This window comes from Odontesthes bonariensis, chromosome 4, assembly GCF_027942865.1.
Source record: "Odontesthes bonariensis isolate fOdoBon6 chromosome 4, fOdoBon6.hap1, whole genome shotgun sequence".
Taxonomy (NCBI): domain Eukaryota; kingdom Metazoa; phylum Chordata; class Actinopteri; order Atheriniformes; family Atherinopsidae; genus Odontesthes; species Odontesthes bonariensis.
The window spans coordinates 34703023-34721747 of record NC_134509.1 but is presented as its reverse complement, the minus strand read 5'-3'; the positions used below and the strand labels follow the sequence as shown (position 1 = coordinate 34721747).

The 18725-nt window shown below is 41.0% G+C and overlaps 1 protein-coding gene across 3 annotated transcripts; it reads right to left on the bottom strand.

The window, feature by feature from the left end:
• Positions 1-440: 440 nt before the first annotated feature.
• Positions 441-16338, bottom strand: rrp36 (ribosomal RNA processing 36). Of its 3 annotated transcripts, none has more exons than XM_075464087.1 (8): positions 16202-16338; positions 14857-15333; positions 8329-8461; positions 8098-8164; positions 7892-7996; positions 7638-7715; positions 4409-4526; positions 441-1293 (listed from the first exon to the last, which is right to left on the bottom strand). In XM_075464087.1, exons 2-8 carry the CDS (start codon positions 15257-15259, stop codon positions 1142-1144), a joined length of 1056 nt encoding a protein of 351 aa, XP_075320202.1. In that variant the 5' UTR covers positions 15260-15333; positions 16202-16338; the 3' UTR covers positions 441-1141. The 3 variants fall into 3 exon arrangements, with proteins under 3 accessions (XP_075320202.1, XP_075320201.1, XP_075320203.1); XM_075464086.1 differs by having other exon boundaries at positions 14857-15275; positions 16202-16337; XM_075464088.1 differs by lacking the exon at positions 16202-16338 and adding an exon at positions 15880-16174 and having other exon boundaries at positions 14857-15275.
• Positions 16339-18725: the final 2387 nt, after the last annotated feature.

Genomic DNA, 18725 nt, shown 5'->3' with positions numbered 1-18725 from the left:
CTGATGCATGCTTGGTCTGGAACTGCTACCTTGTATAAACATATCAGTAGTATTTTGTGATCTTGCTTGCATTCTTTCATTTTATGTTTCAGTCACACATGCAGTGACTTGAGGAGCTCTACATGTCATGGCATTAGTCAAGATTTACAGAAAATGCACGGCAACTAAGACACTATAAACTTTCCTAATATTACAAGAATGTCATGTGCTGTTGAAATGCTATTTTGTGTTTGTCATACTGTGTATTATAATTATGTACCATCTTGGTTGTTGCTGTTATATAATTCCTACAGGCTTGACTCCATAATTTGAAGGACACAACAATAATTTGAACAAATGAGATTTGAACATAGTTTGATACTTACAAAGTCTTATCAATAATCCTTGTTTTATATTATATTTTTTGTTTCCTTTATGTATTTTAAATGCAAATGCACAGATAGAAAAATACAAATATTTTATTCAACAAAAACAGCTTTATAGAAGCATTTTTTTAATGTACAGTTTCACTCAGACTATATTATTTGCATTTTTACTGAGATCACATTCAGAGCAACGTAACATCTGTGCAGCTGTAGCTAAACTGATGAACGGATGCTGATGAACAACTTGAGATAATGTGGGCTTTATACCCATAACTTCAGTTTGTACAAGAATAATCCATCAAACTCTGGTAAAATGTTTCACCTCCGAAGTGTCCTGCCTAAGCAAACTTCACTAATTGTGTTCATGGACAGTTCAAAATGTCAGATAATACCATTCAGCAAGTTCTATTTATCATTTACAAACAGGAAAATGTTTGGTTTTAGTATGTCCGCTTGGTTCAATCTTTAGGTTTCAATAGTTAAAACAAAAAAAAAAAAAAAAAAAAAAATCATAATGGCAACTTGTCATTATGCTTTCAGTTTAAAGCTCAGGAAAGCTTTGGAACATTTTAGACGATACTAATCTGTCCAAACAGTCCAAAATGCTCCAATCAGTATTCAGAAGAAGACAATACAACCCTGACTGTGAGATTAATTTAAACAGCGCTATCAGCAGGCTGAGTTGCTTCATTACAGCCAGACCATCCAGCTGCTCTGACAGATTTGTTCTATCTATTTCTCAGCTGGTTCTTCAGACGTTTTGGTCATGGGGTGCGTCAGGTAGCCTTTTTGTTCTGCATCTGTTTTGGCAGCTTCCTGCGGTCCTTCCCAGCGTTCCTCTTCCTCTTCTTGCTCAGGAAGTTCTCCAATTTGCCACTCTTCTTCAGCTCCTGGTATTTTTCAGCCAGTTGGAGTTTCTTCTTCTCAGCTACAAAAGGGAAAAAAAAGGAAACTAAATAAAAAACACAAAAACTGAATAATGTACTTTCAAATTGGACTTTTAGTGTGTTTTTATTTCGATTTCCAACTGCATCAAGACATATCTGGTTAAATTATAGTTCTAACACAATTATTGGAAGAATTCAATTGGGTTTAATTATTTTTAATTAATTTCAATCAAATAATCACCATTTGAAATCTAAGATTTTTTAAATAATTCTTGTGAGCATTTTTTTTTAAATAAATCTTTCATATCAAGATTTGCTATCAACTCATCGATTATTTTGTTTTTAACATCTGATCTTTTGTATGCATATGTTGAGCACTTCCAGTGATGTCAATGATGAGAAAAAGGAATAAAAATATTACAGTAGTGACAGTTTTTGCAATTGTGAACACATTCAATTTCAATCAATTGATTTGTTCCAATAACAACTGAAACAGAAAAATACAGCAAGTCACCACTGATCTGTGGTCACTTCACTCATTTACTTTATTATGTTTTATTTATGTGTAAATCTAATCTTAAAGGGATACAAGGTAGTTTAGCGGCAGTATAGCGATCTCTATTGGTCAAACTGAAATTCTACACTGTCGTAAAAATGCCCACCTGTACACACCCACTAACTAAACATCGTGGCGAATGCTGCCGTTGTGTTATTTAGTCAGTGCAGTTAGGTCATCTGATTCACAAGTGTAGACTGCCCACGTAAGATACTATAATCAGAGATTTTCTGAAGAGAGAACTCAAGATAATATGCTATAATACTGTTGCTGGAGGAAGTGGCCGGGGACAGGGACGTCTGGGTTTCTCTGCTCAGGCTGCTGTCCCCGCGACCCGATCCCCGGACAAGCGGAAGATAATGGATGTATGGATGGACTGTTGCTGATCTTGAATGGGATTCTTCCCTCATCATGGTGTATTCGTGGAGTGATTCCTTTGTATTAGCAGACACTTACAAAAGTTACATCTTAGACAGATGTGCGCAGGCACTACCAACATACACGCCGCAATAAACGCAGACTAGCTCTACACTATTCCAATTACAATCACAAATTAATCAATTTTCATTTGTAGATAACAATTCTTGTTCGGATCAAAACGCTATTCTTATTCTAATCAGGTCAGTCCGTGTATTTCTGAAGCTAGGCTACGTCTCGAACTCAGGAGGAATTAGAGCACCGTCATCACCTGTCTCTTTACGATCTAAAACGCAGATCACTAAGGTAGATGAACAAGATCACGCTTGGAGAAATTTCACAAAGATGGGAAGTGCCAACATCGAACGTTTCATATTCAGTCTGTGAAAGGCAGAATATGAAACGCTTGGTGTTGGCTCTTCAACGCAAGCGAACACATAGCTACAACTACAACTAGCATACAGTACTTAGCTAAGTGCCGTAAACACAAACGACTCTTCTCGCGCATCACGACACTTCAGAAACTCCAGCAGAAACTTCCAGTAAGGGGCAGGGCTCTGCAAATCAGGCCAGTGTGATAAAATTGAGACCAGTGTTGGGTAAGTTACTTTAAAAATGTAATCCGTTACAGTTACAAGTTACCTTGTTTAAAATGTAATTGTAGTGTAACTTTTTGGATTACTTTAAAAAAGTAATGTAACTAATTACTTTTGGATTACTTTGACCTATTTATGGTAGCCTATTATCTGTATGATTCCATCTGTATTTATCACATTTATTTATACCATGCTATTTTTCTTTTCATTGTACTGCCATAACTACATTATACATTCTCTGCACATACATGCATTTCCCTAGGTAATTGATCTATTCTGCACATATCTATTAACCATCTTTCCTTACACTAGCTGTAAATAACTGCATTTTATCTCTAAATACTGCATGCTATACAATCTGCACGCGTTACACTTGATAAGATGCCAAACTGCATTTCATTAATACATGTGCAATGACAATGAAGTGCTCTACTTTAGTAATAAATAAGCAAAGAAAGACTTTTACATAAAATTTTATTTTTCTTTGCACACCCTTGCTTGTGTGTGTGCGCCAGTACTTCCGGTGAAAACTTCCAGGTGATTTGACAGCTAGCGCGTCAGGTTAGGGCCAGTGGCCGTAAACAAAGGTTAACTTATAGCCGAGAAGAAAGATAATAATATAACGTAGCTAAAAAGACTAGCTTTCTTCAGTAGCCTTGATGCTTAATGCTTACCGATTTAGCAAGCCTAGCAGCCTCGTTGCTAATGCTAGCCGCCGTAACGTTACCAACCATACCCGACGTCAAGGAGTTGGCTGAGCAGGGGCAAGAGTGGGGCTGGCAGAGTTAACTTCATAATGGGTGAGTGCAGGTTTCATTCACTTGTTTTCATTCTTTCACAGGATTGATTCACTTCATTGGTTTATCCGATTGCTGGCCGCCGAGCCATTATGTGTCTGGGTTTGTGTAGGTTACTGATCATGGTTGTTAGCAGTCGATAGTCAGGTTGTGTGATGTGTGTGTGAGTGTGTATTTTTTCTATGGGTACATGCCAGTGACTGTATGAGCGGTCTGTGCTCGTTTTTTTATTTTTATTTAATTAGATTGGAGATACTAATTAATACTGAGGGGGGGGCTGGTCCCGGGGAAAATTGCCAGGGCCGATTTTTTTTTCCCCAGTCCGACCCTGCCGCTCTGTACTTCTGTCACTGCAACCTCGCACAAATTGTAATCCTGTTAAGTAACCCCCATTCTCACTGAATGTAACTGTAATCTGAGTACATCTTTTTTGCTTGTACTGTAACGGATTACAGTTACTTTTATTTTGTATCCTTTTACCGTAACGCCGTTACATGTAATCCGTTACTCCCCAACCCTGATTGAGACTGACACAAGTCAAGTGGGGGTCTTTACAGGAGCCTAACAGAATGGCTGTTTTCAACGTCACAATTTATTTTAAAAATAAATTAATTAACAATACAAAAGTGAATAAATGCATTTTCATGATATGGGGCCAAATTTAAAAAATAAATAAAAAATATTGTGAAAAATTGATGATCCTGAACTTCTGTTGAGCGTTTGTAAGCTGTATTCTGAGGGAAATCGTTGCATAGACAGATACCAGTCGTGTTGTTAAACTTGTTCTTACATTTCTTGAGGAAGAACGGCCGATCGCCCTGATTGGCTCGCTCTCTCTGCTGCCTCTTAAACTGCAGCTCTCTCTCTCTCTGCTGCTCTCGGCTCTCTCTGGCTCGCTCCTGGTTCTCCTGCAGAAAGATGGCACATTTAAAACTGAACAACATTAAAACCACTGACAGCTGAAGTGGAAAAACATCTCTTTATAATAATGTGTTCCACATTCAAGTGGACCTAAGACATACACCACCCATCGAACCACTGTTCAAGCCAGAGCTGACCGGGTAATCTGACATTTGTGTTCTCACACGTGGCTCTCTGGCTGCAGTGCAAGTGTAATTACATCCAACAGCTGATAATTGCTGATAATATCTCTTGTTCAAGTGCTTATTTCACTCATTTCTATGGCTCCAATTGAATCCAACCACCGTTAACACTGTGTATGGTGGGGATGGGGCGCTGCTGACTTCAACTAGGGACGTTGTGAGTCGGTGGAGGGAATACTTCGAGGACCTCCGCAATCCCACTGACACGGCTTCCGATGAGGAAGCAGAGTCGGGGAGCTTGGGTGTGGGGCCTCCCATTTCTGGGGCTAAGGTTGCCAAGATGGTCGAAAAACTCCTTGGTGGCAAGCCCCCAGGGGTGGATGCGGTCCGTCCGGAGTTCCTCAAGGCTCTGGATGTTGTAGGGCTGTCTTGGTTGACTACAACATTGCGTGGACATTGGGGACAGTGCCTCTGGACTGGCAGATCAGGGTGGTGGTCCCCCTCTTTAAAAAGGGGGACTGGAGGGTGTGTTCCAACTACAGGGGGAACACACTCCTCAGCCTACCTGGTAAGGTCTATTCGGGGGTACTGTAGAGGAGGATCCGTCAGATAGTCGAATCTCGGATTCAGGAGGTGCAGTGTGGTTTTTGTCCTGGCCATGGAACAGTGGACCAGCTCTATACCCTCAGCAGGGTCTTAGGGGGTGCATGGAAGTTCGCCCAACCGGTCGGTCTACATGTGTTTTGTGGACTTGGAGAAGGCGTTCGCCCGTGTCCCTCTGGGAGTCCTGTGGAGGTGCTCCGGGAGTATGGAGTGCCGGACCTCTTGATAGGGGCTGTTTGGTCTCTGTATGACCGGTGTCAGAGTCTGGTCCGTATTGCCGTCAGTAAGTCGGATGTGTTTCCGGTGAGGGTTGGACTCTGTCAGGGCTGCTCTTTGTTCATAATTGTTATAAATGATATAATTATATAATTTTGTATGATGACAATGGACAAGAAAACTATTCCTAACCTTCCAGCAAAACCACTCAGCGTGGGGGGGTCATCTGCCTTGACTGGCAGAAGGGTGGAAACCTGGGGATACCTGCTATGGGAATACATCTCAAATTTGCATCTGAGATAGTTACCTGACATTATCGTGTTTAAAAAAAGATATATATGCCAAGATCAATGTTTACTGGATATCCTGAGGTATAACTACAGAACAGCGGGACATGGATTTTTTTGTGAGAACAAATTAACAGTTTCTTTTTCCACTTTTCCAGAAATTAACACCTCTAACCTTGGTTACCACGTACAATAGAGATGGGAACAGCTGCATCCTCAAAGTACTAACAATGGGCCTCATGCAACAACCGTTCGTACGCACAGATTTGTTCTTAAGTCGTGCGTACGAGTGATTTAAGAGAATTTGCGCATTCACCAATCTTTTAGTATTTTACGTTTTCTTTCAGGTACGAACAGAATTTGAGTGATCCAGACCTGACGTAGGAGTTTCCTAAAATAGTCCGCTGTTATGCCAATCAAGTTTGCTTGACTAATGGATTGTATATTTAATTACTTTGAAGCAAACATAAATAAATAAATATATGCATTATACCCCATAATGATGCTGACATTATTCTGTTTGACTTAAATTATGCACTAATTGAAGGTTAATTTGAATCTGTATATAACAATGTCAATGTCAACCAGCGGCTGACTTGCTACTTTTGGATGCCTTAGCGCGTCGTCTCTTCAAGAGCCTGTGTAGATTTCCTGCAGAGACAGACGAATGGCTGACATCGCGATTAAGACTATCAAGGACTGTGCTGCTACAAATATGCAGCTTGCTAGAGCCACAACCCCAGAGAAACACGCCGATCATACCCAATTCCACCACACGTCCAGGTCCTCACCACCATTCATTTTTGACCACTGGAACTTTTCAGAGGGAGACAGATCGGGGGTGTCCCAGTCCTCTGTGAGTCGTGCGCTCCCCTTGGTCATCAAAGCTCTCATCAGGTTATCACCCATGGTACATCAAACTCCCATACACCGCTGTCCAACAAGTACAAATTAAGAGGGACTTTCATGCCTTGGCTGGACTGCCAAACCTAATCGGAGCAATAGACTGCACACATATATGCATCAAAGCACCCGTGGCGTTGTGGAGCGCACTGAGCTGAAGGCCAGGTGGGTGTGTCTCGATACAGCGGGGGGGGGGGGGGGGGGGGGGCAAACTGCTCTATAGCCCAGAGAAGGCATGCCAGATTTGCACAATATTGCCATGAACGAGGGTCTCCACCTGAACCAGCCCAGGCAAACCAGAAGGTGTGGTGCCAGAAGACCCCCCTCATGGACCGCCCCATCAAAGAGCCATCATGATGAGGCAACTACTGATTGTACGGCTTTAGCTGCAGTCATCGAGCGCCTGGCCATGGCGAGACGTTTTTTTTTTAAAGCCATTTTCATATTAAACCATTTCTTCTTCATTTTGGTGACATTACGAACTACAGGTGACACGGAATTAACAGCACTCCTAATTGCTTCCCATTTCTTCGCTTTAGCGGGTCCCGTAATCCCACTGCTGACACTGCTAAAAATGACAGATTTTCCTTTTTGATCTCTGAAAGCAGAATTTCAATCTCAGAGCCCGTAAAGTTGTTCTTTTTGCGCCTTGACTCAACACTCAACACTTCCTGGCACAGGAGCGAGGAAGCGTAGCCTTATTTGGTATTATTTTGGGTGTGGAGTATGCAAATCTACTATCCTCGTGCACGTGCACTTAAATACGCACGGGTGGCATTCATACTTTACGAAGGTCGTTTACACACTTTTTCCCAAGTTAAGAGCGTTTGTTGAATCTGACGTGGCGTGTTCGTACGAGAAATTTAGAATAAAAATAAGAAAATGTTCTTGCATGAGGCCCAATAATTTGCTCCGTCCTCAGGAGAGTAACACTACTGAAGGTGCCAGAATTAACACTGAGCCTTACCAATCTCTTCAGCAAGAACTGGAGCTTTTCCTTCCTCTGGTTGCTCTTCTTGGTCTTCATCAGCTGCTTCTGGATGATCTGCAAACAAACTACATGTTAACAGTTCCACTCTCATGTTCTCAAGTCCAGTATTCTCATTGAATCAGCTTCTGCAGTTTAGAGCTGTTGGTAAACTCAGATGCCTTCAAGGACAAGCAGTTATTTTTGTTTGTTTTCTACATTCAGCCAGTAAGCTCCCATTCTAGTTGTCTCACCTCTTTCTCTCTATGCTTGATGTCATCAATGAACTTGTAAGTCTTCTCAAAAATTTCAGGTTTGTATTCCCCGGACAGGTCATCAAATCGAGGATCTCTTAATGTCTGCAGCACAAATTAGAAACACCATCATTTCAAAGTCGTTCTGAAATAAGAGGATTTATGGTGCAAACACGACCCTTAAGCCACAGGATCTCTTCACTCACTGGTTTCTTTACTGGAACGACCTGACGGAGGAAGGGAGCTGGCCTCTTAGCCGAGATCTCCATTGGCCTAAGATCACAAACACACACTCAATAACCTGGAACATGTCGACTGTAAAGTCCCAGCAGCTGTCTGTGCAGACTGAGGAAGTGCATCTACTTGAATATGTAAACTGGGCTTCTTCTTGGTTCATGAAAGATTTAGAATGACAGAAGCCACACAAACACATTCACCTGTTCTTGTTTAGTCGTTTCTTCTTGCAGGTCTCTTGGTTCTTGTTGCTGCCGTAGGCGGCCTCGTTGTAAACTTTGCTTCCCACTTTGTTCTGCAGCTTCATGATATCCTCAAAGGACATGTTGGATAGTTCTGGGCAGGTAAGACAGCAAAATGTGGAACAGTTTATTAACAAACTATTGCAGCTCTACTGAAGATCAGCACGCAGCATTTTTACTATGCAACTGTCTCCAAACAGGCCGCAGCTTCCAACCTTATAAAGACCTTTTGCAGCTCGGCTCATGGACCTTTGAGATAATGTTTAGCACCCACCTTATTTCTGCTGTGGCTCAAATTAAGCTGGGTGAAGGGAATAACTTTAGAAAATACCTGAACACTTTTTCTTAACCTTGATAAACAACATGAATAATTCAAGGTCCCCATATATTCAGACGCCAACATGTTTCTGGTTTATCAGAGAGACATTTAGCGCAGAATGTTTCTACAAGCTTTCCATAAGCACAATTATGTATCAGACACAATATGAGAGAAGAAAACGAAGCACAAAATACCTGATGTTGCAGAGCTCAGTGTCAGCATGCCTCAGCTGACTAAAGACAATCAAACTGAGGCTTTTAAACTACCTGAAGTTTTTCATTCTGACCCGAAAGAAAAAGCTGATCAACAACAAGCCATACAACTAACAATAAAAAGTAACTTTACTGCCCATAATATATCCACAAACTGTGTACCTTGCATGACACAATAAAACATTATATGTACAGCACTTTTCATGACGACGTAGGGCTGAACGATCTATCGTTTTCGACCGAAAATCGCGATCTCAGACAACACGATTTTGCGATCGTCAAAGCTGCGGGTTTTTTTGGTGCATAATTTACTTTTTTTTTTTTTTTTAAACCGGGGCCAGCCGCATTGAATTAATTTACACTGAAACTTGATTTAAAGAAAATAAATCGTGGTTGAAATCGAAATCACAATCTCTGCCAGAAAAATCGCAATTTCAATTTTTTCTTAAAATCGTTCAGCCCTATGACGACGTTACAGTGCTACACAACAAAGAATCCCCCTCCCTCTCACTGCAGATTAAATGGTGCTATACTCCTTAAAACACAGACAGAACAGACAACACAACTCAGTTCTAAATATTACATTCAAATAATATTGCATTGTCAATGTTAAAAAGCTGCTACAAGACATTTACGGGACAGCTCCGAAGCTTTGCTGCTATGCATAAGTCAGTCACTTTATTGACTGTCAGCTTTATACAAGATGTTCGTGTTTCTCTGGAATCAAGAGCAGGAAAACATCCAAATGGAGACTCCACTGCTTGTCTGTGTGGCATCAGGTTAGTTTTCCCCTCAGTACAAGAGTGGTTTGAATGTGCACAAATCCCTTTGATATAATGCATGTAGTTAAGTTGCTCTTTCCTGAAAGCAGATGTTTAGCCGTTTTCTTCAGAGAATGGATAAGAATGAAAGCAGCTAGGACTTCAGAAGAGTCAGTTTGTCCATTTCAGCAAGCTCAGACACACCAATACTCAGCAAGTCAACTAAGTAGCTGTAAATGGTCAGTTCTTAAAGGACCTTACCCTAAATATTCAGCAAGATGTAAATCTTTTTTGTTGCACAGATCTGGGGCCTAATGTACAAAAAAGTGGGGTACGCACGTTTTCACGTCAACAATCAGATGTATCAAGAGCGAAATGATCGTGGAAATGTGCGGTGCCTCACGGCAGCTTCAGGGCTGGCGTACGCACTTTTCTACAGCTGTTGATTCTTTGGCGACACCTAAGGTGATGTTGGGAAACTGTTATAATAAATAAATGTGAAAACAATTAGTCCTCAGACAGTGATGTGCACATTTGAGACAGATGAACAATTAATACTGATAAACAATGAACGCACCCATGTGTCTGCAGTTACACGAGTGGATATAAAAGCATGCGCAAAGTGGTGCAATGCATACCATTAAAAACAATGGCTGCTTTAAAAGTATTAGAAGACTTTGCAAATGGTGCGATTCGAAGAGTGCATGTGTTCACTAGACAGAGAGGATTTGCTGGCACATGATGGCGACTGACTCATTAGCCGTTTTGAGGGAAATCCTCCTGGAACTATGCGCAGAGCAGCGGCCGGCGTTGGAGCGCAACACAGCGAGGAGCCATGCGCTGCCTGTGCCCACAGGTTATGTGCACACTGGGGTTCCAACCGGGGCATTCCAGAGGGAGCTGGCCAACCGATTGGGACTGTGCCAGTCTGACCCTGACCCGAGCCATGCCAGCTGTGTGGGACAGAATTATCCACATCTCAGCCAGGTATATCAAATTCCCATACAATGAAGTTTAACAGGCCAACATTAAAGGGATACGCCACCCCCAGGCCAAATTAAGTGTATCCCCGCATTCCCGAGACATAAATAAGTGTGTGGGAGCGTTTTCCTGGCGACCCAGGCATTGTCCGAATCTCACAGCACTGACCACTGCTTGGTTTCGCGTAATACCTCCATGCTTGCGTCGCCGATCGAAATATTACTCCGCTCAACCTCTGTTTCGAACACAGATGGGACAGTGGGGGTGGGGATTCCCAATGACGTAGCGGGGAGTGTGCGTCGGCTGTGTTGTCCGCACAGGAAACTAGTTCCCAAACCGACATGAGCAAACCAAGCCTTCCGTGTTGATTTACACAGTCATTTGCACTCGATGTGAAAGTACACCACTCACACAGTAATTAGAAGGTAAATCAAGTAAATTAATTCACGTTGGGCGAAATATTTCGATTGGCGACGCTAGCATGGAGGTATTACGCGAAACCAAGCAGTGGTCAGTGCTGTGAGATTTGGACAATGCCTGGGTCGCCAGGAAAACGCTCCCACACACTTATTTATGTCTCGGGAATGCGGGGATACACTTAATTTGGCCTGGGGGTGGCGTATCCCTTTAAACCTCAATTTGAAGCGAGAGCCGATTTTGTAATCAGAGCTATCGACTTCACACACATTGCCATAAAAGCTCAATCGCATAATGAATTTGTATGTTAACAGGAAAAATTTTCATTTGATCGATGTACAGATCATATGTGATGCGTAAATGCAATTAACCAACATTGTGGCGAGGTGCCGTGGTTCAACGCACGATTCATACATTCTGAGTAACAGCACTGTTGGGAACAGACTACAGGGTGGCACTGTGCGCGATGCTTGGCTTCTTCCTAATATTATTCCCTGTGACGTGCATTGAGTATGTGCGCCCCCAATTTCTATCGCGTCTTCACAGCATCACAGTCGGTGGTTAAAGTTAGTTTCTTGCTGTTTTTTGCTGGTTAAACTTCAGCTCAAGATCTTTCTAACAAGCCCCTGATCGTCTCTGTGGGAAAATGTTAATAACCCTGTGCATAAAGTGTGAAATGTCTTAATCAGCCTGACCTTTTCCCCGGCGCACTTCTGCACGTTACTGTATGAACACGTTGTTGTGAGTTACACAAAAACATCAGTATTTACCTTGGGGGTAATCAGAGTCCCCCACATGAGCTCCCACCACCCCATGAGAGAGCAGTGTCACCCATAGTTGCGCCGACTCTCTGTTCAAACAGAGTCGCCCACCCGCCTGTTTTGGCCACTCTGCGGCGGTGGGCAGCCAGTCTCCGCTTCACATCCACCTTAATGTCGGACCACTCTCTCACCGCTTCTCAGACCCCACAGCATTGACAGCCTCGCACAGGCTCTCCCACCCACTCATCTTACGTTTGCTGCTTATGCCGAAGGACAGCGTGCCAAAGAACCCATTTTTGCACGCCTACACTTCAGAAAGTAGCACCGACATCTCGCTTTCCGTGAAGTTCTTCTTTTTTCTTTATTTACTGATCGTGCAGAGAGGGGAATCACAGGTGTAGGGCTCATTTAAATATGATTTGCATATTTAAGTAGGGGGCGTGGAAAGGGAGGAGTCGGGTACTCCGACATGTGCGCTCAACTCCACGTTGATTGGGATGTACAAAGGAAATGTGCTTGGATTGATGCGTGCGCACAGATTCATACATCCGGATATTTTTGTATGTTGGAGGGCATTTGGGTTTGAGCGTACGCCATGTTTCAGTAGGAAATCCACGCAAGTCTTTGCACATGAGGCCCCTGGTGTTTCATATTGTGATCAGATTGTTTTTCAAAGTAAAATTCATTCATGAATCACATTTAAAAACAACTGTTTACCTACAAAAGTGTTGCACAGTAAAAAGCAATTAAAGGGATCAAAAATCTGCCCTAAAGAAAAAAGTTTTTCAGGCTTTGTATTCAGACACTCGTTCAGAATATAAAATGCAGATTGTTCAAAAGCTTCACTTTGTGAATCCTTAGTCAGCAGAGGTATGCTGACCTGATTAGTGATGTAGCACTGCAATGTCACTAATCAATATTTTTTACTCATATTGCACCTGTTATATAACTTATTGGCGTTTGTTCAAAGAAAATCAAACGAGAACAATTGTGTATCAGGCAAACCTCAAGCATTTTTGTAGCCTAACAGTAATGATAAAGTTCAGGTCGCTGACTGTGTTCAGAGTTTTACAGAAACATCAGTAGACCTGCTGATGTCCTGTTTGTGATCACTCAGAGGACATATTCTAATGCCAGGTGTGAACACATGTACATGGGGCTGTCCATTTGTAATCTGATCAGCATGTAAGCACCAAGTGTGAGCAGGGCCCCAGTCCACCTCTGAATGTGTCTTCAGTGCGTTCTCAGTGTGTGCAAAGCAATATTTCATGCTGTTCACATGTGATCTGATCACCCTGAATGCATGTCAGCACCTCTTACAAACGTCTACCTTGCTCAGGTAGAAACCTTCCCAAACAGACAAAAATGCTTTTTGACTTGGCTCTGAACTTCAGAATGTAGTTGATATTTGCACCAACATAACTTCTGATTAATGAACTATAATAACAATGTGAGGATCCCTTCAATATCCCTTAATATTATATTCTTTGTTAATATCTTAAAACATCTTGAGTCTGGAAAAGCCTTAAAACCATCTCAACCCAAGAGCTACGTTCAGAATGTCAAATGTGGCCCAAATCCGATTATTTTGCTTGTGACTCAGAACAGACTTTTTTCATGACTTCTACTCTCGATGTTTGCCACAATTCTGCGCAGGCAGACGTCATCACACATCTGTACCCGTCTTTTCTACCCCATGATGGACGAGAGAACAGACGTTAGTCAGTGGAAGACCAGTGAGGTGATGGACTTAATAAGCATTTGATTCCTGTATCTAAATTTGAGTCTATATTAGGGCTAGGCAAGGATTAAAATTTTTAATCTATTTAATCACATGATTTCCCTGATTAATCACGATTAATCGCATTTGTACGCAAAATCCAAAAATGAACTCAAAAGTAGTGTATAGCTTTTAGCATTTAGTTTTATTTTAAATGTGCTGCCATATAAATGAAAGTGCCATAACATTTGTTGTGCAAACACACTTTTAACATCAGCATCTTTATGTAGTTTTTATGTAGAAGCCTCGCTCCACTGTCTGTTTCCTTGAATGACTTGCTGCTATCAGTTGTGTGTTTTGCCTTTAAGTGATATTTTAGACTGGAACTACTATGGTGAGAAAACAATTCAACTTGGCAGTGTTTACAGATGACTTTGGTTCTGTGGAGTCCGCCGTCTGGAAGAACTTTAAAATGAAAATGGCTTAGTAAAAGTTCCGTACCCTTCTCCATGTTTGGTGGATCCGCCAATTACTTTCTTTTCCGGTTCCGCAGCAGACAGCAACAGACTTTTACAAAATAAAAGCCTGTGAGCAACAGACTTTTACAATAATAAAACACACGTTAATGCTCGATAAAATATTTATCGACGTTAAATAATTAACGAGTTAACGCGATAATAACGAGTTAACTCGCCCAGCCCTTGTCTATATTTTTGGTCATGACGTCTTTGTTGTTTCTGGTAACAGTTCACAGTTCAGTATGATGAATTGTGAACTCTAAATTGGCTGTATTAAAAACAGTAATGCGGACAGGCCAACAAAAAAAAAAAAAGGATCTGAGCAGTATATCGAAATTGAGTATTACGGCCTTTAAGGCCTGCAATCTGAATGTAGCCATGGAGCCCTAATTCCAGGCTGAGGGTGACCAGAGGTGGGTGAATGATCTGAACCGGAACTTCAACAGTTTTAATCAGGTGCTCGCTCCTCCAGTAGCCTTGTCAACTTTGCTGGAAGTCCCACCATCTGCAGAGCTAGTTTCTGCTATACCCAATCAGTCTGCTCTTAGCCACCTTATTTCCTCACTGAGGGACAAACAGACAAACAAAGGAGTAGTGTTCTTATTTTGGGTGCACTGATTCAGTTTGACCAGCTCAGCATCTTTATACAGGATGGCAGTTTCCTAGACAAACCACTTTATCAAAGCAACAAAAAAGAAGTGTGTGAAAAGTCAGTGAAAAAAACAAAACAAAACAAAAAAAAGCCAGATTCTCTAGTGTTGCTTTAAGTGGTAACGTCCAGATACTGGGGATATTCTCACCTTTTCTGATGTCTTCTTTTGTCTGGATCTCATTGTTCCCACCATCTAGATCTGGGTCCTCATCATCATTTACATCCTCCTCAGAGTCCTCACTGGTTTCTCCCTCCTCATCTTCCTCACCATCATCAGAATCCTCCTCCTCTCCACCATCAGATCCTTCCTCATCATCTTCTTCTTCCTCACCATCAGAGTCATCCTCTTCCCTTCCATCTGATACCTCCTCAACTTCCTCCTCTTCTGGTCCTCTGTGGTACCACTCCTCAGTCCCTCCACTTGCTTCTCCCCTTTTGGTTAATAGGGCAAAGTTCTTCTCAACATCTGAGCCTTCATCATCACTGCTGCTCGCCTTTTTCTTCTGCTTTGAGACTGTCAGTTTATGCTGCTGCTTCTCTCTACCCTTCATCTTCAGTTTTCTGCTTCTGAAGAAGTAAGGAGGAACTGTTGAGACCTTTCTTTAGCGCAAAGAAACAGTCAATTCTAAGAATGAAAAAAAAAAAAAAAAAAAAAAAAAAAAAAAAAAAAAATCACTACAGACGTGCAATGCGTTAGAATAAAGAAGCCCATCACTGTCAGCGGCACAACACACAATAGGTTCAGTATGTCAATAATTAAGCAACTTTGTCTGATATACACGTCTGGTATAATGTCTGCTAACTACTTAGCCTGCTAACTAGCTAGTAGCCTATGCTACCTGATCACCGACTTGAAATGTATGACTTAAGTAAGAAGAAACAAGAAAGACACACACCGTGTTCTCTTTTGTAAAACTATTACTGGGTTACCCACAGTAATCACCCTGGACATTTAACACTAAACTGACACTTTCTGATTCAAAATAGTTAGCGAAACTCTACGAGCGATGGGTAACCTCTCACTTCATAGATAAAAAATATATATAATTTTGTGAAATCTTGGTATAACGGCACTTTAAGACAAGACATGTATTGAGGATACATATTAACAAACTTGCATTCGGTTTATATCGCGTGATGACGCTGATTCTTAAGCCTAAATTCTGCTTACCATAGTTTCATCAACAGTGTTCACAAATTGAAAGCGGCGTTTATCCATGTAAATAGTTCTCCTTTACAGTGTTTCACTGGTCATTATTTGCCAATTTAAACCATGCCGAATTAACTACCATCTCTTCAAATTGTAAAAACTCCGATTACGAGTTTTATAAACACAACCAGTTCAGTAAAAAAAAATAATAATAATCGAAATATTTTAAATAGATTGCTGTGGGTGACGTTCTCTCAAAACCAGAAATCCTTTTGTTGTTTGTTTATGTAGCTTTCTTTGTCCACGTGAATACGTAGTTGAACTAAATTAAAAGTAACTGTACCTGGATATCCTTTTAAAGTCTATTTTTAGTTGTATTATCCACGTGTGTCCATGTCGCTCACAAGTGCCACTCCAGGAAGTTAAGTAAAGAAATTCCGGTGTAGGTACCAGATCGGCTGTGGTTCCGTCGTCGTCTTCTTCTTCTTCTGTTATGTTTTATGGCAGTTTACACACTAGGTGTATTACCGCCATCTACTGGACTGAGGTGCAGTTCATTGGGTAATTCAAAGAAAACTTAATAAAATAAATAATAAAAATAATAAAATAAAATAATATATAAGAAACCAAATAAATAAATAAAATAATCAAAACAAAACTATAATTCTAAATCCTGTTTGCTAACTGTGTCTCTTTGATAAAGGATATCATGGAACTCGTGATACTTCCTGACCTGGGCTCACCCAATAATGTTTCCAAGGAGAAAACCTTCTTTACTGCACTAACTGCCCTTTTCAGTTTTTCTCTTTGACTCGAGAACCTTTCACATCTTAACAGAACATGTTCCACGTCCTCTCTGACTCCACATAACTCACAATTTCCAGATGGATGTTTGTTTATGATAAACAAATTATTATTCAGACCAGTGTGACCTATTCACATTCTGTAAAACCACACCTCCTCCTGTCTATTTATATCACTGTTTCTTTTCCTTGAAATTCCTTGTTGTAAATTATATAAATGTCTGCCCTTCCTCTCCTTATCCCACTCAGACTGCCACATTGTATTAACTTTTTGTTTGATTATAACCTTGATCTCTGACTTACAGAGTGGAATGTTTACTTGAACCTCCTCTTCTTTTGTTGCCTCTTTTGCAAGCTTGTCTGCTTTCTCATTCCCTTCTACACCTTTATGTGCGGGAACCCACACAAACTGCACTGTCCTTCCTTGTTGTTTAATTGTAAACATGATTTGATAAATTTCATTCAATAGATCCTGTCTGCATGTTGAATCACCACTTTGAATAGCTGTGAGTGACGACATAGAGTCAGAGCAAATAACAGTGCTAGGGAGCCTAGCCTCTTCTAACCATTGTAATGCAATGATAATTGCTGCCATCTTGGCAGAAAAAATGGATAAATGATCAGTTGTTCGTTTTTTGATATTTTTTACTCAGGAATATACACCCCAATTCCGGTCTTCCCCTCAGAATCCTTGGATGCATCTGTATAGATTTTTGCTGAATCATAGCAAATATACTCTAGGTACTGCCCTACCTTGTCTTTAGTTTCTATGATTACTCTAGGGGAACAAAACAACCAGGGTGGGGTTGTTGCCAGAGGCAAAGTCTGGCTACAAGGTAAATCCTTTATTTCCATCTGACTTGCTAATCTGTTAGCATCCCAGCCAAAGCTACATATCTTAGTTCTCCCATATTCCCAGCAGTCATTAAGGACTTCCTTAGTAGGATGTGATGCACTATGTCCTTTTAAATTGACCCAATAAGCCATGCTCAATTTCAGGCGCCTGAGGTTTAATGGCATTTCTCCTGTCTCTACTTGCAGCGCTGGTACAGGAGAGGTTCTGAATGCCCCTCAACATATTCTCATACATTTCGCCTGCATTTTGTCAATTTCTTTGAGTTGTGTCTTTGATGTTGATCTGTACACAATACATCCATAGTCAAAAACTGACTTAATCAAGACGATGTAAATTCTTTTATGGGACGTTCCTGAAGCTCCCCAGTTGTACCCTGCTAAACATTTCAGGACGTTTATACCTTTTTTGCATTTTTCCATCATTTTCTGAATATGTTCATTAAACATAAGCTTCACATCCAGCCACACTCCCAGGTACCTAATAGTATCGACTTGTTTTAATGTTTGTCCATATAGCCTAAGCTCTACGGTAGGATTCTTCCTTTTCTTTGAGAAACAGATTACTTGTGTTTTTTCCACCGACAAATGAAAACCCCACTCAAATGCCCATTTTTCCACCTTATTTATGGCTAATTGCATCTTAGCTGTAACTTTACCAATATTACGCCCTCTTGTCCACAGAGCTCCATCATCAGCATATAATGCTCTTTTAATTCTTGCATCTACAATTGAGTAAAAAATGTCACTAATCATCAGATTAAAAAACACAGGGCTGCATACACTGCCCTGTGGTGTCCCATTTTCTATAGTATACATCCTAGAAAATTGAACCCCAACTCTGACTTCAATTGTTCTGTCTTTTAAAAAGTCCCTGATCCAATTAAACATCCTCCCACCAATGTTCATCCTATTCAGCTTAATCAGTAACCCCTCCTTCCAGACCATATCATATGCCTTTTCTATGTCAAATAAAGTAGCAAGAACTATATCTATGTTATTTTGTGCTTTCCTTATTTGATTCTCCATGCATACCACAGGGTCCATTGTAGTTCGTCCACTACGAAACCCACTCTGGTGGTTAGAAAATAGTCCTTTCTTCTCACCTTCATACATAAGCCTTTTAACCACCATTCTTTCCATCAGTTTGCATAAATTTGATGTCAATGCAATTGGCCTATAGCTTTTTACATAAGTTTTATCTTTTCCTGG

Coding starts and splice junctions, on each gene's coding strand:
- rrp36 (XM_075464087.1), bottom strand. CDS start 15,259: ATGAAGGGTAGAGAGAAGCAGCAGCATAAACTGACAGTCTCAAAGCAG. Junction 8,165..8,328: donor AAACGACTAAACAAGAACAG/GTGAATGTGTTT, acceptor TTGTGATCTTAG/GCCAATGGAGATCTCGGCTA. Junction 7,997..8,097: donor TCGTTCCAGTAAAGAAACCA/GTGAGTGAAGAG, acceptor TTTGTGCTGCAG/ACATTAAGAGATCCTCGATT.